This window comes from Oreochromis niloticus, linkage group LG3, assembly GCF_001858045.2.
Source record: "Oreochromis niloticus isolate F11D_XX linkage group LG3, O_niloticus_UMD_NMBU, whole genome shotgun sequence".
NCBI classification, from domain to species: Eukaryota; Metazoa; Chordata; class Actinopteri; order Cichliformes; family Cichlidae; genus Oreochromis; species Oreochromis niloticus.
This window is the reverse complement of record NC_031967.2, coordinates 1,409,507-1,433,834: the sequence shown is the minus strand read 5'-3', so window position 1 is coordinate 1,433,834 and position 24,328 is coordinate 1,409,507. Positions and strand designations below refer to the sequence as shown.

At 44.7% G+C, this 24,328-nt stretch overlaps 1 protein-coding gene across 1 annotated transcript; it reads right to left on the bottom strand.

Annotated features, from left to right (window-relative positions):
• Positions 1-11,158: 11,158 nt before the first annotated feature.
• Positions 11,159-23,656, bottom strand: LOC112846524 (uncharacterized). Its single transcript, XM_025906090.1, has 4 exons — positions 23,569-23,656; positions 18,902-18,962; positions 13,413-18,781; positions 11,159-12,743 (listed from the first exon to the last, which is right to left on the bottom strand). Exons 3-4 carry the CDS (start codon positions 16,079-16,081, stop codon positions 11,159-11,161), a joined length of 4,254 nt encoding a protein of 1,417 aa, XP_025761875.1. The 5' UTR covers positions 16,082-18,781; positions 18,902-18,962; positions 23,569-23,656.
• Between the last annotated feature and the right edge of the window lie 672 nt (positions 23,657-24,328).

The window sequence follows — 24,328 nt, the reverse complement described above, 5'->3', positions numbered from 1 at the left end:
AGAAAATGTAATAAATAAATCATATAATACAAAAACCAACTAGTCACAGTTCAACTTTTAACTATTTAAATTTTCAGCTTTTTCCTTTTAAACAAATTTAAAATGAAACAACACAAAACACTGCAAACCACAGCACAATTAAATATAAATTAAATATGAAAACAAAAAGAAGATGCATACTCTCTGTCATAGAATAGAATAGAATAGCTTTTTATTGTCACTGTTACAAGAACAGTGAAAGGCAGTTTGGCATCTCTCCATGTGTGTGGAGTACACAATGGCGTAAGTATTTACACAATAACAGACAAATTTACATTTACACAACAAAGATATGTACAAGTTATACATACACCTGCAAACATACACGCACATACATACATATATGTATATATACATATATTCATCCGTACATGCATACACACACATATTTCCACATACACACTTACAGCTATATACATACACATACATGCCATCTAACTAGCAGGTGCATTGAGAGGTGCAGTGTGATCAGTGATATTGCACACTGTGAGTGTGTGTGGGGGGGGGGATGATATTGCACATTGAGTGGGGGGTGCTGTTGAAACTATACTGAATAATGTTATAATAAATACAGTATAAAGAGGTAGGGGTGTTGGTTGCATTGAAGTATAAACAGAAATACGATTTATAAATAAGGTGTAATGTCCATGAGTGTTGGCAGTGCAGTTATCCTTCAATCAGGGTGGAGGTAGGGCATGTTTGACAGCCTGTGGGTAAAAACTTCTGTTGAGTCTGTTCGTCTTTGACCTGATGGACCTGTAGCGTTTACCAGAGGGAAGGGGGGAAAAACTGAGTGTCCAGGGTGTGAGGGGTCTTTGATGATGATGCTGGCTTTCTGCTGAAGTCTGCCAGTATAGATGTCTCTGAGGGGGGTTAGTGAAGTGCCGATTGCCCGCTCTGCTGCCCTCACCACCCGCTGCAGTTTCCTCTTGTCCTCCGTGGTGCAGCAGTTGAACCAGAGTGTGCAGCAGTAAGTCAGAAGGCTCTCAATGGTGGAGCGGTAGAAGTTTACTAGCAGTCTTTGGGGTTAGGGTTATGGATCTGCATGAATAAACTTTCTGAATCCTTTATCATCTGTAACTGAAAATAGTTGTGGGTGATTACTATACCTTTCTAATGTGATGTTGTTGTCCCTGGCTCTCTTTCTCTCTCTCTGTTCCTGTGCTACTGAGAGTGTAACTACCGCCACTCCCCCCTCTGCCCAGCGCAAAGCACAAGGCTCGCATGTGCGAGAGAGGGCGAGAGAAGGGGGAAAAAAAACTGGTTTTACGTGGCCTATCAACACAATTTAAAAACTGGTATAAAGTCCCTACTTTTTCCGTCTGTCCTGCTCACATCTCCAATGGTTGTACACGTTGTCATTAATGTGGCTTCACTCCACAACAGCCACTCCGCTTTGCTAGCTAAAACACCGGTGTGGGCACATAAGGACGCTGTCATAGCCTGTCAGCCACGTTGATTGGCTGCGTATATATGAATGTAAATCGCATTATTGGCTGGACTATGGGATAAGGTGGCATCGTTCTAATCCCATATGGGAGCAGCCAGAGGTGTGGACTCGAGTCACATGACTTGGACTCGAGTCGGACTTGAGTCATTAATTTTATGACTTTAGACTTGACTTGAAAAAAGGTTGTAAGACTTGTGACTTGACTTGGACTTTTACACCAGTGACTTGGGACTTGAATTGGACTTGAACCTGTTTACTTGAAAAGACTTGATATTTTACCCAAATCTAAAATTTAACATACATATTATATAAAAAGTGCGGACCATTAATTCACTTTATTCATTCATTCATTCTTACCACACTCCGTATGTATGTGAGCGTGGGCTGTAGCACAGCCAATCAAATTAACCAGATTTGAAAAAAACAAGAACAAAAACACTCGAGCCAAAAATGCTTCCAAGAGTAATTTCTTTCGGGTACATAAACTACGAAGTAGTCAACAAAAAACGAAATGCAATATGCAAAACATGCAAGAAGAGAATCACAGACGGAGATGGAACAACTTCCAACTTTGTCCGACATTTGAAGTTGCATAAAGAACGGTAGGTGGTGCTTTTGTTTTTTTTTTTTTGTTGCTACGATGAAATAGCTGACTTAGCTAACTTCATCTTATTAGCAAATGTTCTTCGGGCTACGTTGATGATACTGTTTGGCTTTAACAGGTATGATATGTTTGTCATGCTATTTTAAATCCGGTCCTGCAAGCGCATCCAAGAATAACATGCAACTTGTTAGCTCAGAATTGTCGGTGAATGGTGAGCAGGGTCCGTTTCAGAAAGTGGGTTCTGTAGCTGTACTCAGTCTCTCTCCGTCTCCTCCCCATCATTAACCCCGTAGATTTAACCCAGTTTAGACTGACAAATATTTATTTTACCATCACATCACAATTCAAAATCACTGTGTTTAATTTGCAATTAGTGTATGGTCGTGTTTAACTTTTGCATGTCTGAGCCCGGGAAATTTTTTTTTGGTTATTAAGTCTGGCCCACCTTAGTGTGTAATTGAGTAGTCCTGCTATACATGGCCTTTTTCTTCTGTCATTTATGTCAATACATCAAATAAAATACTTTGATCTTATATTATTAGCTGTTGTTTATTTGCAAAGGTTATTCTCAACAGGGATGCTAGACAAAAACGGCGTTTTCTACAGACAGCCTAGCATACGCTCTCCACTTGCGAGTGAAAAAAGAAAAAGAAAAAACACCCCTTCCCTATTGGTGTTAGAGTTTACCATGTCAGCCAATCAAAAAAATGATAAGGCAACATGTGACATTTGGTTGTTTAGGGAGAAGGGGAAGTTTTTAGGAGTGACACCCGCGACGGAAAGCGGGCGAGCGAAAGAAAGAGAGAGAGAGAGTTTTCATATGTGAGACATTAGTGACGTTTAGCGTGTTTGGAGGCTATAGTTAGTTTGTTGTGTAGTTATTGTTTTGTATTGTGTGTCAGTTAGACTGCTGAATTTCATATTTGATCTAAAAAAGCTGTCAAAGGCAGATTCCAGTGTAAACGCTGTCTCCACATAGAAAACTGGACTGTTGCACCTCCAGTTGTCAGACCTGCAGGGTTTAAGCCTGTGGTGTTCTCCTCTGTCTTATACTGAACACAAACTACATTTTTTGGACTGGCACAAATAATTTGTGTGCCTTCTTATTTGATGCAGCACACCTGATTGTTCTGTAAATAGATTTAAATGGTTATATAAAAAACGCCTGAGGCCTTGGCTGCATTTTTAGGTAAATAGTACCATATAACTTTGTTGTTTGCAAAACTTGTGCATAATTTTTAGAAATGTACAATTTCTATTTGCATTTCAAGTTATGAAAATGATTCGTTAAACATGTAAAAAAATATAACTTTTTTCTACTCGGATTCTGAATTTTTTGTCTGAATTTAGATCAACTGTGCTAATATACCCTGGACAGGTCGCCAGTCTGTCGCAGGGCCAACACACAGGGACAGACAACCATTCACACTCACATTCACTCGCACATTCACACCTAGTGACAATTTTCGATGACCCTGCCTCTCGCCCTGTGACAGCTGGGATAGGCTCCAGCGCCCCCCGCGACCCTGAAAAGGATAAGCGGAAGCGAATGGATGGATGGATGGATGTGCTAATATAGTATACCAAAATGAAAAAAATAACTCAAATTTCAGATATTTGAGGTTGTGCTGAAAATAATGATACCAAACAAGGCAAGAAAAACATATTTTAAAAGTGAAATATAGAAGTAAAATCAAAAGTAGTCAAGAACGGCCAATTATACCCGGGACCCCAGAGGGTTAAAAAAAAGACTTGAAAGGACTTGAAATTCAAAGTTTCGGACTTGGGACTTGACTTGAAAGTTGTCTGTCTTGACTTGCGACTTGACTCTGACTTGCTTGACTTTACTTGAGACTTGACTTGTGACTTGAGGATAAAGAATTGGGACTTACTTGAGACTTGCAAAACAATGACTTGGTCCCACCTCTGGGAGCAGCCAGTCACTTACTGACTAACACTGCAAAACAGAATTGTTGAAGTATTAATTTTAATTTCAATTCAGGTTAGATTTTTGTGTGCGCAACACAGATTTTCTGTGCGCAGAGACTGCGCCAGCAGTGCGCAATTGCGCACGTGCGCAGCTTAGAGGGAACACTGGTTATGAGGAAATATGATGAAATGTTGTGTATTAGCAGCAAGTTATTGAATCATTTTCCTCAGAAACCAAACAAAATGATTGACAAACATGTTTTTACAAACTCAGTGTTGGACTTGGATCAGCAGGATAAGCTGATGTTTAAAGGCATTTGAGTCTCGCTGTATGAGAGTCCAGTTATTCCTCAATATTTATGGATGATGTTCTTTCAGTGTTGCACTTTGTAGACGCTCCCTGAGCCTCACAGCCAGCTGCACATGGACCAGCTGACATTACCCAGCATTAGAGGCGGCTGTAAAAAATGGATTTTCCTATTTAAATGGTTTTAATTTGAATAAAGCGATGTTGATTCATTCAATCCTGAATGGATTTTTAATATAAATGTATTTTGCCAGAATCTCAGGTTAAAGCTCCCAAAAGTATTTCAACAACAAGCAAACAGATAAAACAGTAAATGAGAGCAGCTAAACACACAAAGATGGAAACACAGAGCGTGGATCGTTCACTCGACGGCACGTACACGGACACGCCGTCGGGGCTGAAAGTGGACAGCTCACAGATCCTGAAGCTGCAGGTTTCATCTGTCTCCAACCAAAACTGAGTGAACCAGCAGCAAAAGAAGATCCAAACTACGCTTTACGTTTGATGAACATCCTCATGAATTCTCTCTGACTTTGACCTTTACTTCCTGCACAGCTCTCTCTCTCTCAGTGTACTTCAAGAACAGTTTACCTTCAAAAATCTGTTTTCTGCATTATTCACTGCTTATTACGCACCAGCAGTGTTGGGTAAGTTACTTTAAATTAGTAACTTAGTTACATTACTAGTTACTTCTCTAAAAAAGTAACTCAGTTACTTCAAGTTACTCGTTACTTTCAAAGTAACTAGTTACTAGGGAAAGTAACTTTGGTTTTACTCAGAATTCTCTTGTTAATGTGTTGCTTCCGTAACTGGATACCCAGCAAGATTGCCAGTCTTCTAGCTTGCTTACTTGCCACAAGTGCACTGTGCCACCTACCAACAGAAAGGAAAAAATAGTGTGCACATTTCCACGAGAGAAATCCCACGCCTGGACCGTCGTTGACCGCCGCCATGATTCTAGCCTGCTTTTTACATCCAACACAAAAACTGCAGTCGTGGTGCTTTTGATTGTACTCAGAACTTGGAAATTCTGCCTTCTGAATAGGAAGATGTAGGTAACACCAGACTGCAGATGAGCTGCATCCAGGGCTGGACTGGGACAAAAAAATCGTCCCGGGCATTTTGACTAGAGACCGGCCCACCATTATAGGAAAAATCATAAAGCCTTTGAATGAAAACAAACACTGTTGTGACAGTGATGTACACTGTTCTGATGGTATATATGTATCAATCTATCAATTGTTTGTTGTAAGACTCAGATAATTATTTTTTTAAAAGCGAGACATTTTAAATGAGAATAATAAAGAAAAGTATTTCCTTGTCCCCCCCTTTCCCGGTTAATGCCCTACATGGACCCCTGGCAAAAATTTGCTAGACCCGCCCCTGCACAGTTACCAGCTGTCAGCTACTTAGAAAAGGATGCTGGTGTTATTTGTCTCTCAGAAACAGTTCATAACTTCAACTCATTCATGTCACCTAAAAGGTAAACCTGTTTCTCCATCACCTGTTCAGCTCTGATGATTCAGTAAGGACATCTCCTGGTTTCATCTGCATGTTTCCCTCTCACCAGATAACCAAACCGATATCATGACCAGCAGCTTTACAGCTGTGGCTCCAGCAAACATCAGCTGATACTAGAAATTAATATTAAATAAATTCTAACAACAGCTGATCAAGCTTAAACGTGCTGCTGTTGTTTAACGCGACATCCGCTGGTTTCCTCTTTCTGGCGCAAAGTGGGCGATAAATAAACAAGAGAGAAAAGCCGATCAGCTGATCATTGATCAGTTTCGTGATTGAAGTAGAAACAGGAGAGAATGAGAGAAGAAGAGGCAGCTGTGCAGCTTCAGCTTTGTGTCTTTTTCATTGTAGCTGAAGTCCGGGACAAACTGTGTTCCTTTTCACCTCAGTACGAAACGCGTAATATTTTCTCTGAATACCAGACGATTCTGTTTTTTAGGGGACGGTTGGCAACTCTAATAATTAACCGTATGAACAAAATAAAGTTCAACATCAGTAACATAGCACCCACCCAGCTGTATAGAAACTCCGTCATGCTAGCTAGCACGCAGTACGAAAAAGTCAGCACAACGAAAATAAACTCCACCTAAACTTGGTTTATATCTGACTCCGATAGACTGCAGGTCATAACTTCTTACCTGAAGTTCAGTTCACCTGACACGCGGACCGGCGGCCGCTTCGGGTCTCTCCTCTTGCCTCCCTTTTCCTTCATCCACCTGCTGGCCTCCACCACTTGCTAATGTTATTGAATCTGTGGAAGCTCCGCGATATCCACCACACGAAGTAACGAGTAACGAGCCTATCTAAATCCCAGTAACGAGTAACGCGTTCCTGGTTTTGGCATAATAACTAGTTACCGTGCTCGTTACCACAATAATAACGTAGTTACTGTAACGCGTTACTTAATAACGCGTTAGTCCCAACACTGCGCACCAGTCTGCTGTTGTGTTCACTGCTGTCGGCCTCCGAAAACAAAGCCTCATTTCTGCTGTTCAATACTGAAGAAATCGAAACCTTTTAAAATGCTGACAGATTACAAACTCTCAGCTGTGTCTGTAATCAAACCTCTGTAACTTTGCTTCACTTCAGCAGCATCAGCTCATGTTCACATGTTGATTCATGGTTTGCTTCAGTTTTTGATCGACTGCAGAATATTTTGAAGGTTATCTGCTATAAAAAGCCAGAAGAGGAAAATCTGCTTCATGTGTTTCTGTTTGATCCTCAGTGACTTTGACACAAAGGCCTCTGCTGTGATGATCACACCTCTGATCAAGTCTCACAGTGTCAGCTTTGTTTTTATACATATGGATATGTGCTGATAAATGATCAGAATTAGAATATTTCCCACTGTCTGCTGTGTGCCGTGACCTTTGACCTGCTAAAGACAGTCAGCTGTGGATTATTCATGGTTGTGTCTGATACTTAGAACTGTGAGGAAGAACACTACACAGTTAATCAGGGTCCCCTCTCTCTGAATCAGGAAAGGTGGGCAGGCCGCGTGTGGGCCGCGGGCCATACGTTGAGTCTCACTGTTTGAAATGTGAACATTGTTCTGCTGCAGTCAATGGACTAAACCAGAGAAGAAGAAAACAGACTTTACCATGAAGATCCTCAGTGTGGATCAGTATAATATCAGCCTGATGTCTGCAGTTTAGTGTCAGCACAACTTTCACATCATATTCATCTCAGCACAACTAAAACATGCTGACTGACCTCAGAGTTTCAAGTCCACATCCTGGACTCTCCAGGAAACCACACAGATGCTTCACTCCTGAATCCTGCAGGTTGTAGTTGTGACTCAGGACCAGCTGTCTCAGATGGGAGGGGTTGGACTTCAGCGCTACAGGCAGATAATCACAGCTGATCTCTGACAAACCACAGCTCCTCAATCTGAATAAAGAATGAAAGATGTAAGTTTATTAGACAAAGTGTGAGCTTGAAATCATTCAGTGTTTCATCATCTGTTCAGAGCTGAAGAAGGTTCAGAATGTAGAAGTTTAGAAAATGGAAACTCCAAACAGCTGAAGCCAACAGGAAGCAGCTTCAAACAAACACAACAAGAGAAAAAACTCTGAATGTTTCACATTAAAGTCGTACATTTATCATAAAAACAGGACAAAGACTTGAAAAAGTCGTGTTTTTCCTTCCAGGAACCACAAGGCTTCACTTTTAAAGGTGAAGTGTGAAAGAAATGGACATATTTGAAGTCCAACACCTTTTTCCAGTCACATGATTAAAGCAGACAAACTACAAGCTCATTTTCATTCCAACAAGTCATCTTCTGACCTGGACTAACAACACTGGTCTATATGTGCAGCTGGCTGTGAGACCAGTGCTCAGGGAGCGTCTACAAAGTGCAACACTGAAAGAACATCACACACTCATTTGCTTCCATCATCCAACCTGAAGTGGAAACAGAGACGGCTCCCCTTCAAAGTAAAAGCTGCTCCTTTTGGACACAGTATCAAAGAAAGTCTACAGTATAACAGAAAAGACAGAACAAAGTTTTGGTTGTTTTTAAATTGTGCAGAAATGAAACTACACTAAGCTCAATTATGTGACAGACATTTCATCCCATGTCAGTTTGGCCTCATCCTGGGCCGGATTATCCAGCACACACTCTGACCACAGGCCCAGGGGCCACGCACAGCTGGGCTCCATCCAAGAGACAGGAAACAAACCAACACAATAATAAAAAGCACCATGTGATCTCCTTACATCTTCAAGACAAACATAGTAAAAACATGAGCATATTTGTTTCCTGATAAAATGATGTGACAGGTAGAACAGAGTAAAGTGGTGGTGTTACAGCCTTTCTCCCCTCTGCTGCCGAGGCTGTTAGTCTCTCCCAAACTCAGCTACAGGACTTCCAAATGAATGAAAGCAGCAGAAGTGGCTTTACAAATGAAAGAGGAAGAGGAGAAGAAGAGGAGAGGGAGGCCACCCTGACCATCACTCCAGCTGAAAACATCACACTTCCATTAAAGTTGGTGAGAAAATGTTGAGCAGGATGAGCTGCTGGCTAATCTGGAGGCTGTAGCAGCAGCTCACAGTCACAGTGGATTTCCACTCATGAAAAAGCTCTGGCTGCTTCATTTCTCATCTCATATCAGAGACTTTAGTGAAGCTGTACTGTGATGCTTCCATATTCCAGTGAGGCCTCCAGAATGATTTCAGCTGTTCTGTACACACACTGTGTGCCCTGTATGGCTCAAAGTCTCTGCAGCCTGTTTTTATCTGCTATCATCAGATCTTCATCATCCTCATTCACATCCCTCACACACTCTACAGCCTCATCAGCACTGACTTCATCTTCACTGACTGATGGAGCACAACATGAACCTGTGGAGGCTGAAACACTGTCCTGTCAAACATCTCCCCGTCACCACTCCACTTCTGTCAGCCTTTAAATGAACCCTGCTCAAGTCTGTCACTTCTGTTTGGAGCCAAAAGGAAAAACTTTTGCTCGGTCGTTTGGAAAGACACAACATTTCTGAAAGCACTCAAACTTCTTCATGTTTGTCTTCAGACACATCCTGAACATTTAGGAACTAAAGAAAGTTTGAAACATCAATCAAAGACCTAAAATATAGAAAAACAACAACAGCCGCAGTCAGTGAACTCACCTCAGAGTCTCCAGTCGACAGTTTGGACTCTCCAGTCCAGCACACAGAAGCTTCACTGCTGAATCCTGCAGGTTGTTCCAACTCATGTCCAGCTCTGTCAGGTGGGAGGGGTTGGACTTCAGAGCTAAGGCCACAACTTCACAGTGAGACTCTGAGAGTTCACACCAAGTCAGTCTGTGATGATAGAAAATATAAAATGTGTTATTATAAAAGCAGAAAATCTGCATCATAAACACAGACTGAATGTATATGAAGACAAAACAGAGTGAGGTCATAGTCTGATGAACATCTGCTCTTCACATCTGTGCTTCAGCTCCTCTTGCTGTGTTTGACATGACACAACGATTGAGTCTCTCTCAGACCTGCAGACTTTTAATGAGAATCTTTGTTTGGCTTTAATCTGCAGATGAAGGAGGAAGATGGTGTCACATTTAGGCTTCCATAATGTCCACAGTCTGTCACTGAGATCTGATCCAGAGTCAGAGTGAAGACACACATTTGGACTGTTTCCTGTTTTCAATCTGACTCCAGAACATTTTGAATGAGTTCAGCTCAGTGAAGAGTTCCAGCTGGAAAGATGATCTCTGTTTGCTACCTGCTGCTGTCAGGTACGACTGTTCACTGTTAGGATGCCTGGGTCGTTCACCCAGAGGTTTTGAGTATATTATATTATTTATCATTTCTAGTCTTTGGTTTCTTTGTTAGAGTTCTGTCTTTTGGTTTATGTCTCTGTGTAATCCTTAGTTGCTGTCTCCCCTGTCGGCTATATCCCCGTGTCCAGTCAGTGTCTGTGTCTGCCCTGGTCCCATGTCTCTGTTCCCTCTGTACAGTGGCGTGTCCAGCGGGGTGGCCTGGGGGGCACAGGCCACCCCCCGAACTAGACTGGCCACCCCAGGTGCCACCCCGGATCTAAAACAATAAAATTCAATGAAATATCAAATGTACGATTATGTTTTCACAGTAAAGCTCAGATATCCGAGTGTAAGTGAATGCAGCATGGGCTTTGCACTATGAGTGTACGGTTTTTACTAAGCTAACTACCTTTAATTTAATAAACTCCCACCGTAAGGGTGTGTTTTGACTGATGAAACTATGTCGTACTCAGGCTCTGACATCGGATTGCTGCCTTTTATAAGCTTTATTGTACAAGCATAAGCTAACACCAGTACAGTAACCGTGCCTTTACAGAAGCCAGGTAATCAACTGAAAGACACAAAATAAACAACCATACAACATTAACAAAACAACCCTATTAATGACAGTACAGTTTGGTAACAGTCATTCATAGCCTTAACATGTCATTTAGTTAACACAGAAACTCACCAGCTCGGCTTCACCAGTCATAACAACAACATCAATGAAAAGAAGATCCGGCAGGTAGGATCTATGAGCGGATTTTAACACATACTATCACAGACTAACATAAATCACTCCGCCTTAAATAAATTTGTCATTTAAAACAGATTTGGGTCTGATTAATAATAAATCACAACAAAGCAAATTGGCATGTTAAAAATATAGGAAAAAACCACACACCTCCCACTTGGGCTACGTGCCAGACTAAGTAGGCCACAATAACCAGTAGCGTACACATATATAGAAAACAAAACTCTTATAACCGTCTTTAAACAAGTTGGTCTCCACACCAAAGAGTCCCCAATCTGTAAGTATTTCTCAGGTACTCAGGGGGATGAACCACGTCCCTCTTGCTCCTCTACTGGCAGTAACACCACCAACCTCCTTACGTCCCTGTGGAGAATGGTGGAATGACATGGTTCCCTGTCCTTCCTTGCCTGGGACCAGTTGATGGGACGACTACAACAAATCCTTACTTTGACGTCCCGAACAACACCCCGGTCATCTGCTTCTGCCTCCTCCACACGGCCCAGCTTGAAGCGGCCTCTAAGGGCATTCTGATCTGCCACCCAAACAAGGTCCCCAACAGAGACATTTCTCGCCGGGGCATGCCATTTTTGCCGAACAAACAGGTGCGGCCCGGCCAACTGGCTCCAGCGCCTCCAAAACTTGTCCACTTCCACCTGGACTGCTTGCAGATGGCTGAATGGGTAGGCAGGGAACTCGAACCCCATGTTGTCACCCCTGGGCCCTGCCCGACCCAACAACAAAGAGTTTGGTGTCACAACATCTACAGTTTCTTCCTGAACTTGAGCTCTGGCCCCGATAGGCCTCTCATTGGTGAGGTTGGCTGCCAAATAGAGGAGGGTTTGGAATTCCAGAACAGTCAAGTTCCCCTCCTCAAAAATGTTGCTCAATGCCCTCTTCAACACGTGAACAGCTGCTTCCGCCGCTCCATTCCGATGAGGGGAGTCTGCTGGACTAAACTCCCACATCCAGTCAGACCCAACCACAGCTGCCCTTCTCTGGATCTCTTCTTTGTCGATACTACCAAGGAAATCATAGAGCTCCTTCAGTGCAGGTTTAGCTCCCACAAAATTGGTCCCCTGGTCAGACCAGAGTTTCTTGGGGTGACCCCTCAAAGCAGTAAACCGCTGGTAAGCCTTCAGAAAGCCCTCAATCGACAAATCTTCAACTACGTCTGCGTGAACTGCTCTTGAGGCCATACAACTAAAAACCACGCCCCAAACTTTCTTCTTCACTCGTCGCCTTACTGAGTCTCTGACAAAATACGGACCAAACAAGTCCAAAGTAGTGTACTCGAAAGGGGCTGCTGGCGTAGTGCGCATGGGAGGATGATCACTCATCACCTGAGTGCTTAGCTTGGCTCTGCACTTTCTGCAACTTATGCACGAATCAATCACCTTCCGTACGATCCTGGGACCTTGAACTACCCAGCCCCTCTTCCTCATCCGAAGAAGGGTGGCAGAAACACCTTCATGGTTGACATAATGGGCATCCTCAGCGAGGAGAGAGCTTAACCGACACTTGTAGGGGATCAAAGGGACCCCGGACCTCTCCTCCTCAACGGATTGAATCCGGCCATGGCACATCAAGAGCCCCGTTGTTTTATCGTTACGCACAACCAGGCGGTTGAGCGTCGTCGTAGGGAAAGTCACACCTGCTTGGGCGGAGAGACATAAGTCCTGAAACGCCTCTTCATGCTCCTGGGCCGTGGGCACTGCCTCCCACTTTAATCCTACAGCAGTTTGACCCCTGCCAGACAACCAAAAGCGCAAGGCTCTGCGGACATAAGCTATGACCCCACAGAGCTTGGCTAGACAATTGAACCGTGAAAGATCTACTTGATTTATCAAGGCTGAACCCCAGTACTCCTTGATCCTGCAAACACTAGAAGCAACAGAAGGAGACCCCACAGTCTCACAAGAAGTAACCTTGTTCCTGAATGGTAACAACTCTGGGCTTATTTCTGTGAAGGTTCTCAGTCATCCAGGTCATCGTAGACTAAGGAGCTTGGAAAGAAAAGCGTCTGGACTTCTTGAGTTGCTTGAAGACGTTTCACCTCTCATCCGAGAAGCTTCTTCAGTTCTAAGGATCAGTGGTGGAGAGTCCCAGATTTAAACCTAGTGGGAGTTTCCCCCCCAAAGGGGGACAAAGGACCCCCTGATGATCCTCTACCTAATCACATGAGCCAAGGTGTGAAAGCGGGTGTGGGTCCTAATCAGCCAGAGTTTTGGGTGAGCTCATTGTGAAACCTGGCCCCACCCTATCATGTGATTTCCTGAGGTCAGATGGCCCAGGGTGTGAGTGGGCGTTAAGGCGTCTGGGAAGGGATCTCAAAACTGGATTATAGATGGCAGACAGTTGGTGTCGTAAACCCCCGCCTCTGTTCAAAGATGGTCGCTCACAGTGGAGCGGGACTGGACTGGGAGCTGGGACTCTCCACCACTGATCCTTAGAACTGAAGAAGCTTCTCGGATGAGAGGTGAAACGTCTTCAAGCAACTCAAGAAGTCCAGATGCTTTTCTTTCCAAGCTCCTTAGTCAACTCTGGGCTTACTCGACCGCCGACCACTGCGTTGACACTATCAAAACCATCTCTGGAGTAGTCTGCGCCATTTCCTGCGACCTTGTTAAGATGGCAGAAAAAGCCTTTCTTTGGAGTCGACTGATGACTTCTCTAGTCCCAGAGGCCACCTCTGCAGCCGACTTTATGGGCCATTCCTCTATTGGCTTGGTCAGGAACATGGGACCGGTCTGCCATGAAGAGTCCTCACTAAGCTGCTCAGGGGAACATCCTCTTGTGACCAGGTCAGCCACGTTGAACTGGCCAGGAAGCCACCACCAGTCAGTGACAGGCCCGGCCTTCTGTATCTCGCCCACTCGATTGGCAAAGAAGGTCTGGAACCCGTAACTCTCTCGTTGGATGGCGCCTAACACAGTCTGACTGTCCAGGAAATGGTACCAACGATCTATTTCTAACCGACTGTACTTCACAAAGTAACCTTTCAGGCGGGTGGCAAACACAGCTCCACAAATCTCTGCCTTGACAGCATCTCCCTTTTGTTCGATTGGAGTCAATTTGGCCTTGGACTCCACGAGCCGAGTCCTGACCCCTTCAGAAGTCTCCCAGCGCAGGTAAAGGACCGCTCCGTATGAATCACAACTCCCATCAGAGAATGTAATTCCCCAGGGTTTACCCACCCAGCCGGATGGCGTAATACTCCTGGGAAAGGTGATGGTACTCAGCCGCGCGTACTCCTCAAAGAGCTTAATCGCTCTCCCACGTAGTTCACTAGACAGCGGCTTATCCCACGTGTCCTTAGTCAGTATCCCGGCCTCCTGAAAGGCTCTTCTGACAAGAATGACACCTTTCTGTTTCAGGGGCGTCGCCAGACCAAGGGGGTCGTAGAGCCCTGCTACCTGACTCAGCAGCATACGACGAGTGAGGGGATTCGGCGTCTTCTCCCCTATGTTCTCCTCAGTGAGGTCTACTTGAGTACGCATCTTTTTCTTTCTCGTGGAGAAGTTAATAGCCACCATGAGGAAGAGCTTGTCTTCTTCCACGAGATAACCCAAACCCAACGCCTCGTTGTCCTCGCTCCGCAGCTGGTTGGGCAACATGATGGTTTCAGGTTCGGCAGGAACAGCACCTTGCCTCCCACTAAAGCCAGACCACACCCAAGGCTTGAGGTAAAACCCCCCATACTTGAGAATGGTTTCAACCCCCTCCAGGATCTCGCTCAGTCTCTCAGGGTCGTTGTGGGACACAAGGATGTCGTCCACGTAAGTATCCTCTTCAATGACACGTCTTTCTTCCACCCTGTTAACAAACTGTGGCAGGAGGGCAGTCTCTCGCATGGCAACCTGGGCGATACAACCTGCAGGCTTGTCACCCATGTTCACACGCACTACAGCATAATCCTTGATGTCCTCCTCCGGGGAATGCCTCCACAAGAAGCGGTGAACATGCACCTCTTGGTCCTCCAGCCACACAGAGTTATACATTTTGGAGACATCCCCTATCGCCGCATGCTCTCCCTCTCGGAAATGGAGCAGCACTGCCCTAATGGGATTCAGAACATCTGGGCCCTTCATCAAGATGCTGTTCAAACTAACACCTCTGTACACCTGGCTGCTGTCCCAAACGAGCCTCACCGGCATGGTGTTGGAGTGTGGGTTGGGCGCCATCAAATGGTTTATCCACCACACGGCTCCTTTCCACTTGTCCAACACTGTTTGGGAAAGCTGGATAGCAGCCCCCCTTGCAAGCATGTCACACACCTGCTTAGCATAAGCTGCCTTCCATAGCGGATCTTTCTCGAGGCGCTTCTCTGACTTCAGGAAAGTCGCCTCCACAGCTTTGCGGTTGTTAGGCAGGGTGGCAGGGTCTTCTTTCCAGGGATATTTAGCATCCCAATGGGGCTTGTCACTATGATTGTCACTTAGCTTGAAGGTCAAACCTCCTCTGATGATCTCCAACTCTCTTTCATCAGCAAGTGACATTTCCTTCCCTCCAGGGGCGCACTTCCCGCAGCGGCAACCGCCGCACACGGGGTCACAGGTGGCACCAATACTGTCCCACTGTAACCATTTGATGACCTCAGCGTTGGATGTATTCGTGGTACCGACCTCTACGCTGTTCTTTGGTTTCGGGTAACAGTTACGAAGGGCCGCAACTCTCTGAGACCCTGTCTTCATGGAGCACGCGAAATGGGTTGATGAGAAACGTGCAGTCACCTCCACATCTTCCAACAGATCTGGGTGTGCGCCACTGATGGTTTTCCCTAACGGACCATCCCACAGAACCAAGTCACCGCACCTCATCATTCTCTGGGGGGCTAGACGACCCTCTCGGATGCTGATGAGTAGCTCAATCTTTTCAGGGCGGATCAGTTCCCCCGGCTCGACGGAGCCTGGGAAGAACTTCTCCAGGCGCTCTGAGTCCACGACGTGACCCACATTGGCGATCTCTTCTAACCCATAGCAAACCATCTCATGGAGTCGCCATGTCCCCTTCTTTGTGGCTACGTTTATGCTCACCAGGTATCTCTTTGTCTCTACTTTTGCCTCCATGCCACCAACACCATGAACAACTAAGGTGATTGGCTCACCAGTCAGGCCAAGCCTGTCCACTGCCTGGTGGGTGATGTGGTTCGTGTCAGAGGCTAAATCGATGAGTGCTCCAATCCAGTCTCCCCTCTTGGTAGTGACATCCAACAACATCATGAGGACCGGGAGCTCCTTCAGACAATTCTCATCTTCCGAGCCTCTGCTAGCACACAACTTTGAAGTCACTTTGTTTGTGCAAGCCTTTCGAACAGCCTCCAACTGCTCCGGGGACAGACCTAGACCAGCAAACACAGCCTCTTGCTCTTCCGTTGGGCCACGGGGTTCTCTCCTTTTCCCCCCTTTGGTCCCTTGCCTAGCTGAATCTTTCCTAGTTGGGGTTTTAAGACACAGGAAGAAATGGTGATCCGATGAGGCATCACCCCTTCTGCATTCCTCATTACGACATAGAAAGTTTTTAGTACACGGGTCTTCACTCCCATGGGAGTCCAGACACCTGGGACATACCGTGGTCCTTTTCACGTAAGCTCTCCGCTCTGACGGGTTGGCCCTTTTAAACGTCTTACAGCGGTATAAACGCCCTGTATGACCCTCTTCGCCACACAAACAGCAAGGATTCTGTGACAGCTCACCTCTCGTCTCGCTTGCAGTAGCCTTGGTGAACTAACGCCTCTCCATCCTCCGATCTGGTCTCTCCTTTGGTTTCTCACGGGGGCTCGGATCAGCTGCCCTGGCAGTATTAGACTGTCTGATGGATTGCAACTGCTCCAGTTGCACCAGGACTGTCTTCTGATCTTTCAGGAACTGCCATAGCTTATCAAACCGGTTCTGTGGACTGACATTGTTGACAGGATCACATCGGTACAAAAGCCACCTTTCCTTCATACTGTCCGGCAACTTACTCTCAAGTGAGCGGATTACTAACTGATTTTTTATGGCATCTTCACAACCTAGGTCTATTAGGTCCAACAGCGCCCTCTCCACAGCTTGGATCAACTGTAAAACCTCTCTGGGTTTGTTGTTGCGCACGCCTGGTAACTCCTGTAGTTCAAGCACGATGTCGTCTGCTATCTGTGATACGTCACCATAACAGTCCTCTAAAACCCGGAAAACCTCGCTCGCAGTACGGCAGTGAGACAGCCTAAGTTCACATTTTACTGGATCAGCAATACTGTCCATCAGGTGGAAGAGTCTGCACTCTGGGGAACCTGTGGGTTCCGCTAACGCTTGGAGGGTCTCCCAGTTACTCTTCCAGCGCCAGTAGCTCCTCCTGTCCCCAAAGAACTTAGGTAGGCTCAGCGGTGCGAGCGCGATCCTCGTTCTGAGCGATCCTTGAGAGACGGTCGACGTGCTCTGTCCTGCCCCAGCGCCATCGGGTTTCACACCATGTATTCCTCGAAGCTGCTGTGGCGTGCTTGAAAGGCCAGGGTTGCACACAGGACTGACGAGTCTCTGGGATAGTGGTCCCTGTGGTGGCGCTTGAAGGGTTACAGTGGAAGGACTTGCAGCTCGTGCTCCATCGGGACCACCTGCATCAACGACTTGGTTATTACTGTCCACTGCGGCACTTTGGTATGCAGCAGGGTTCACGTCAGCATCTAGCGCACCATCGCCATGCGCTGGGCCATCTTCTCCACCGGTCGCAGCGGGCCCACCGGGCTTGCTAGTGCTGGTCGTCACTCCACCGTCAGCGCCACCTTCATCACTGCCTTCACCTTCACTACTAGTCCGGCTCCTAAGGTCGCCACACCCAGATCTCTTTCTCCCATCCAGGGCGGTAGCCAGCACCACCATAGTTACTCTCCTCCTTTCCTTGAGCTCTTTGAGACAAGCTCGCATAACATTCACCTCTTTCTCTGGAACATAACGATCCCACTTAAGCACAAACTCACTTAGAGCTTCCTCTCTGCCTTCCACAGCAGTGAGCATTGAATCAAACTGATCCTGTTTTGTTTGACCTGTTTTGAGCGCCTCCACCTGGCTAATCGCATCTTTTAGGTCAACTCTTAGATTGTCAAACTGACCTGATGCACAACGGGACCATGATGCTTCCTTTAGTTTCATTTCTGTGGTCTGGTATTTTGAGCGGCAGTCCTGCAGCTTCTTCTCCACTTCAGCTATTTCTGCTGCAAACCCACTTGCATCTCCTTCTTCCATAGCAGCAATGTAATCAAAGCTGCTATGACAAACCTCATTATAACTGTCTTTGAGTGTCCTACATTCAGACATTAGGTCATGTTCAGTCAGAAGGTCAATGTTAAAAACAATGGAATTGGCCTTCCTAGTAAAAACTGCCTGCGCAGAGGACCGCCTTTTCTTTAATTCTTCTCGGCATGCCATGCCATGACTTTTCTCCTCGTTTATTACTGGCGTTATTTCTTCGCCCTCAACAAAGATGGCGGCGAGCCACTTCCGGTCGCTTAGCGGCTAGTAACTGAAATAAAAGTTTGTTTTCGGCGGCTGGCTTATCCTATGCCAGCGCCCTAATAGTCCCAGCAAAGAAATCCACACACAGTCTCTCACGTACGAGGGCTTGACGGTGTTTTGAGAACGAAGTCAGGTCGATCGGCCGTGACGATCGGCCGGGCTCCGTCTAATCGCTGGATTCTCCGTAGTCGACACAGACCCTCCTCCGCTTCTCCGTCGCAGGGACTGGCTAAGTGTTGATTACTGTACGGTTTTTACTAAGCTAACTACCTTTAATTTAATAAACTCCCACCGTAAGGGTGTGTTTTGACTGATGAAACTGTGTCGTACTCAGGCTCTGACATCGGATTGCTGCCTTTTATAAGCTTTATTGTACAAGCATAAGCTAACACCAGTACAATAACCGTGCCTTTACAGAAGCCAGGTAATCAACTGAAAGACACAAAATAAACAACCATACAACATTAACAAAACAACCCTATTAATGACAGTACAGTTTGGTAACAGTCATTCATAGCCTTAACATGTCATTTAGTTAACACAGAAACTCACCAGCTCGGCTTCACCAGTCATAACAACAACATCAATGAAAAGAAGATCCGGCAGGTAGGATCTATGAGCGGATGATAACACATACTATCACAGACTAACATAAATCACTCCGCCTTAAATAAATTTGTCATTTAAAACAGATTTGGGTCTGATTAATAATAAATCACAACAAAGCAAATTGGCATGTTAAAAATATAGGAAAAAACCACACAATGAGCATCATGTTAGCAATGGTAGGAGAGCCAAGCACGAAAGACGGCACTGGAGAAAACAATTTTTCGGCGAAAGATTAACAGGTTAACATTGCTGGACTGGCCATCGGGCATACCGGGCATTTGCCCGGTGGGCTGATGACTTATTTATTTATTTTTTCTGTAACGGCATGAACAATGAGAGGTGGTGGATTGACCAGATGCTGGCCGATGTGTAAAAATAACTCAGTTGTTTGGTGGTGGCTATGTCGGAGCTTCCACAGCGGCCAGCAGGTGGATGAGGGAAGGGGAGGCAGGAGGAGGAGAGACCCGAGGCAGATGCCAGTCCGAGTGTCAGGTGAACTGAACTTCAGGTAAGAAGTTATGACCTGCAGTCTATCTGGGTCAGATATAAACCAAGTTTAGGTGGAGTTTATTTTCGTTGTGCTGACTTTTTACAGTCAGTTACAATAACTCTTACTGCGTACTAGCTAGCATGACGGAGTTTCTATACAGCTGGGTGGGTGCTATGATGTTACTGACAGTGAACTTTATTTTATTCATAAGGTTAATTAGTAGAGTTGCCAACCGCCTGTAAAAAACCGGAATCGTCCCGCATTCAGAGAAAATATTACATGTTTCGTATTGAGCTGAAAGGGAACACAGTTTGTCCCGTACTTTAGCTATAACGAAAAAAAGACACAAAGCTGGATTTATTCTGTCTTTATGCTGTACAGCTGCCTCTTCTCTCATTCTCTCCCCTCTCTCTCCTGTTGCTACTTCAATCATGAAACTGATCAACGATCAGCTGATCGGCTTTTCTCTCTTGTTTATGTATCGCCCACTTTGCGCCAGAAAGAGGAAACCAGCGGATGTCGCGCTAAACAGCAGAACGTTTAAGCTTGATCAGCTGCTGTAAGAATTTATTTAATATTAATTTCTAGTATCAGCTGATGTTTGCTGTAGCCACAGCTGTAAAGCTGCTGGTCATGATGTCTGTTTGGATATGTGGTGAGATGAAACCAGGAGATGTTCTTACTGAATCATCAGAGCTGAACAGGTGATGGAGAAACAGGTTTACCTTTTAGGGGACATGAATGAGTTGAAGTTATGAACTGTTTCTGAGAGACAAATAACACCAGGATCCTTTTCTAAGTAGCTGACAGCTGGTACTGTGCAGGGGCGGGTCTAGCAAAGTCTTGCCAGGGGGCCAGGTAGGGCATTAACAGGGAAAGGGGGGCACAAAGAAATACTTTTCTTTCTTATTCTCATTTAAAATGTCTCGCTTTTATTAAAATAATTATCTGAATCTTGCGAACAAAGTTTTTATCTGACGTAAATTATATAGAAATCATACATATAGAGATTGAAAATGTGACGTGATTCAGGGGTAAAACCGCAAAGGATTCTGGGAACTTGTGGCAAGAGGTACTAGCGCACGCAGGCTTTCAATTAAAATCAGTTACACAGCGATAAAAAGAAACACAAAAAATGTCAAGAAGCTGTTGTATTATTAACTGCAATAGCCGGTCGTATGACAGCCACGGGAAGCCCACGGATAAAGAGATCGGTTTTTATCGGATTACGTCGTGGAAGAGGAATTGTTTAAGCCATGTTTCCAAAGTAACAAAGAGCCGACGGATGGCCTGGATATACCAAATATAACGTCCCAGAACACTCCAGCTCACATGTTAGTCTGCTCCAAGCATTCCCACAAAGGTCAGTGTTTTGTAGCAGTTAATACGTCATTTTTCTTAACATAATTGGTGATATAGGTTACAAGCAAGTCTGGCGCAGAACAGAAATTGTCGCGCTATGCTTCTTTATTTATTGTGCATAAATAGTGAATTGTCCTGGCAGAATACTGCATTTCGCTTCTGTTATTACCACGGTACACTGACAAAAACATATACTTTTATTCACAGGATAAAACAGTTGTTTTGTATCACTAATTGCCCAGTGCGATTACAGCATACAATATTATTGTCACTGCTACATTTCTGTAATGCTACCAGAAATTATTTCCACTACTAATTACTTACCGTTGAGCTCAAAGGTTATATTAATAAACGGTTAACGAATGTGTATTTATGACGACGACTTGTGAGACTGGTAAAATTAACTCTGGTCGTACGATGGTCTTTCGTTCTACACGGTGCATTTCAAGGTCCTGTACCCATCCGTCGGTAAACTGTACTTGGGCTTGTTGCAGTGACCTGAAGTTACTAAACTTTATGAGATTATGCGCTCACTCCAAAAACTATATAATTATAAATATGAGCGTGGTGAAAGTTGGGCAGCACGCTAACGTTTTTTGTCCACTCTGTGTGCTCGTAAGGGTCTGACCCTTTCACTACTTTGATTTTTTCCTCGTATCTTTTCTTTGACTTTTCATCAAGTCTGTCTTTGTACGGACCGGCATTGTTCTCCTCTGTTTTGTACATTCCTTTTTTGAGGGGCAAAGAAAAACCAAGAAGGTATTGGAACCGGAGAATGAACGTTTTGGGGTGCTGCAAATGCTTGCATTTGATGCGGTACTTATATATACCAACAAGACAGTGTACATCACTGTCACAACAGCGTTTGTTTTCATTCAAAGGCTTTATGGCTTTAATACCTGGTGGGCCGGTCTCTAGTCAAACTGCCCGATTTTTTGTCCCAGTCCAGCCCTGCAGGTTAATACTGTCACCATGCCAGCTGACTGTATTTCATCATCAGCCAGTGTTGTTCTTTATACACCACTATTACCAAAGTTTAACATAAAGTATTTACTTGCTTTCAGGTTTCATTTAAATGTTAGTCTTTTCATTTGTTTCCCCACTTTTTTCCTGTTTCAAAACAAACACCAGTTTGTAAGACGATTATCTTCTTTTTTTAATAGGCAGATAAAGTTTTGCATTGGCTAATTTGCCAATTGTATGTTAAAAATGTCTGTATTTTAATATTCAAAAATGTTTTTGCCCAAAACATATGTGCCTTATATGTCAGTAAAAATACTATGCAAATATTGCTGTCCTTGAATGCTGAGTAAACACTGACAAAGGACTGATTGTATCTCTTGTACATTATCAACGCATTATCTAAAAACTTTGCACCGTAGTGGTTAAAATCTCATTCTAATAAGAGTTAAAAGCGCATTCGGTTATTTCGTTTATAGGGTTATTGAATTATGGTTAACAGTTGGTAGAATTTTTTTTTTAACATTATCACGTCTGCCACCCTTCTCCAAATCTGTGCCCCTATCTGCCCCCCCCAACAAAGAATTTCTAGACATGCCACTGCCTCTGTAGTGCCTGTCTGTGAGTCTGTGTCTGCAAGTTCAGTCTGTGTTACTTCCTGTTTTACTTTGAAGGTCCGGGTCTTTGCTTTCTTGTCTTGTTAGTTCTGATTTCTCCCAGCTGTGCCCTCCTTCTGTGTCTCATTCCCCTCGTTACTTCCCAGTGTATTTAAACCCTGTGTTTCTTTGAGTCGGTGTGGCGTCGTCCCTCTTGCTGTGTGGATCTCCCTGTGAGTTTTAGTTCGTTGTGTCGCAATTTAGCTTAGTTTACTTTGTATGCTTGTTTTTCTGTGACCAGCAAATAAAGCTGTGATTTTGAGTTCATCCTTTGAGTCTGAGTGCCTGCATCTTGGGTCCAACTCCTGCCTGCCACACAGCGTTTCTTGACATTCACGTCCACACGCAGGAAAAACCTGCTGACTGTTACCAAACGGAGCAGAAATCTCATCACTGGACAATAATGATGAATGAACTCAGAGCTGCTGATATCAGATCTGATTTCAGGGGAACTAAACACAGAAATGATTGGCTCATTTTAGCTTTCTGAGCCATTATCTGCTGGTGTGTCGCTAGTTGGCAGAAAATGATTTGTATTCCTGTTCAGGGCTTCAGTGTTTATGAGTCCAGATCCAGGTGACAGCAAGTCAAAATGATGTTACCTGTCTGTGTCCAGCAGCAGCCTGTATTCACTTTGAATATTGTTATAACCTGACATGGATCAGTTTGTCTTTGATTGGTTTGTAAATGTCACTGTTTCCATTGGACCTGAGTGACGGTACAAAGACAGAGAGGGAGAGAAAGGAGAGAGAGGATGGAGACAGCAAAGAGAGAGCAAACACAAACAGGTGAGAGTGGACAGGTGACCAAGGTCAGCAACCAATCAGAGAGCTTCTGTTTGACCCACAGTCACTGATGATGACTGCACATAACCAAGCAGTGTGTTACTCTGATATCAAATATGGATCCTGCTCTTATAATAATGATCATCAGATGATATTATTGTGTTATTTTGTAGCTGAATACGATGTTTGTGTGATTATCAGTGAAAGAAGCAGTGAGGAGGATGGAGAGAGAGAGAGAGGACAGAGGGTGAAGTTAGAAACACTAAAAGGATTTTTCATGGATTTCATGGATGATTTGAGTGATTAAACTACCAACCTACACTGATCAATGATGTTAATGATCACATCTGGACTCACCCAGCCTTTCTGCAGTTCCTCACAGCTGGAATCAGTCTCAGTCGTCCCCGCTCTGATGTGTTGTACTTCAGCAGGTCCAACTCATCCAGAACCTCCTCTGACATCTGCAGCATGAAGGCCAGAGCTGAGCACTGGATCTCAGAGAGTTCCTTCTCTGACTTCAGGAACTCTTGGATCTCCTGAAATAATGAGAGGTGGTTCATCTCAGTCAGACAGTGGAAGATGTTGATGCTTCTGTCAGGAGAGATTTCATCACTGTTCATCTCCTTCAGGTTGTTGATGACTCTCTGGATGGTCTTTGTCTGACCCAGCAGACCTACTAAGAGTCTCTGGTTGGACTCCAGACAGAGGCCATGAAGGAAGCGAACAAACAGGCCCAGGTGGCCATTTTTACTCTGGAAGGATTTTCTCATGACTCTCTTGAGAAACCCATCCAAAGAGGTCTCTTTATATTTTTTCCCAAAGAAGTTCTTCAGCACCTTTGTCTTCCTGTTGGTGAAACAGTGGAACATGTAGACTGCAGCCAGAAACTCCTGAATGCTCAGATGAACAAAGCAGTAGACTGGTTTCTGGAAGATCACACACTCTCTTTTGAAGATCTCTGTACAAACTCCTGAGTACACCGAGGCCTCTGTCACATCCAGACCACACTGCTCCAGGTCTTCTTGGTAGAACATGATGTTTCCTTTCTCCAGATGTTCAAACGCCAGCCTCCCCAGCTTCAGAAGAACTTCCCTGTCAGCCTCCGTCAGCTCCTGTG

Excerpts from the sequence above, each read along its gene's own strand:
- LOC112846524 (XM_025906090.1), bottom strand. The coding sequence starts at position 16,081 with ATGATGTTGTTGGATGTCACTACCAAGAGGGGAGACTGGATTGGAGCA. Across the intron at positions 12,744-13,412 it reads ACGCAGTGGTCGGCGGTCGA|TGTTTGCAGGATCAAGGAGT; the intron begins GTAAGCCCAGAG and ends TGTTGCTTCTAG.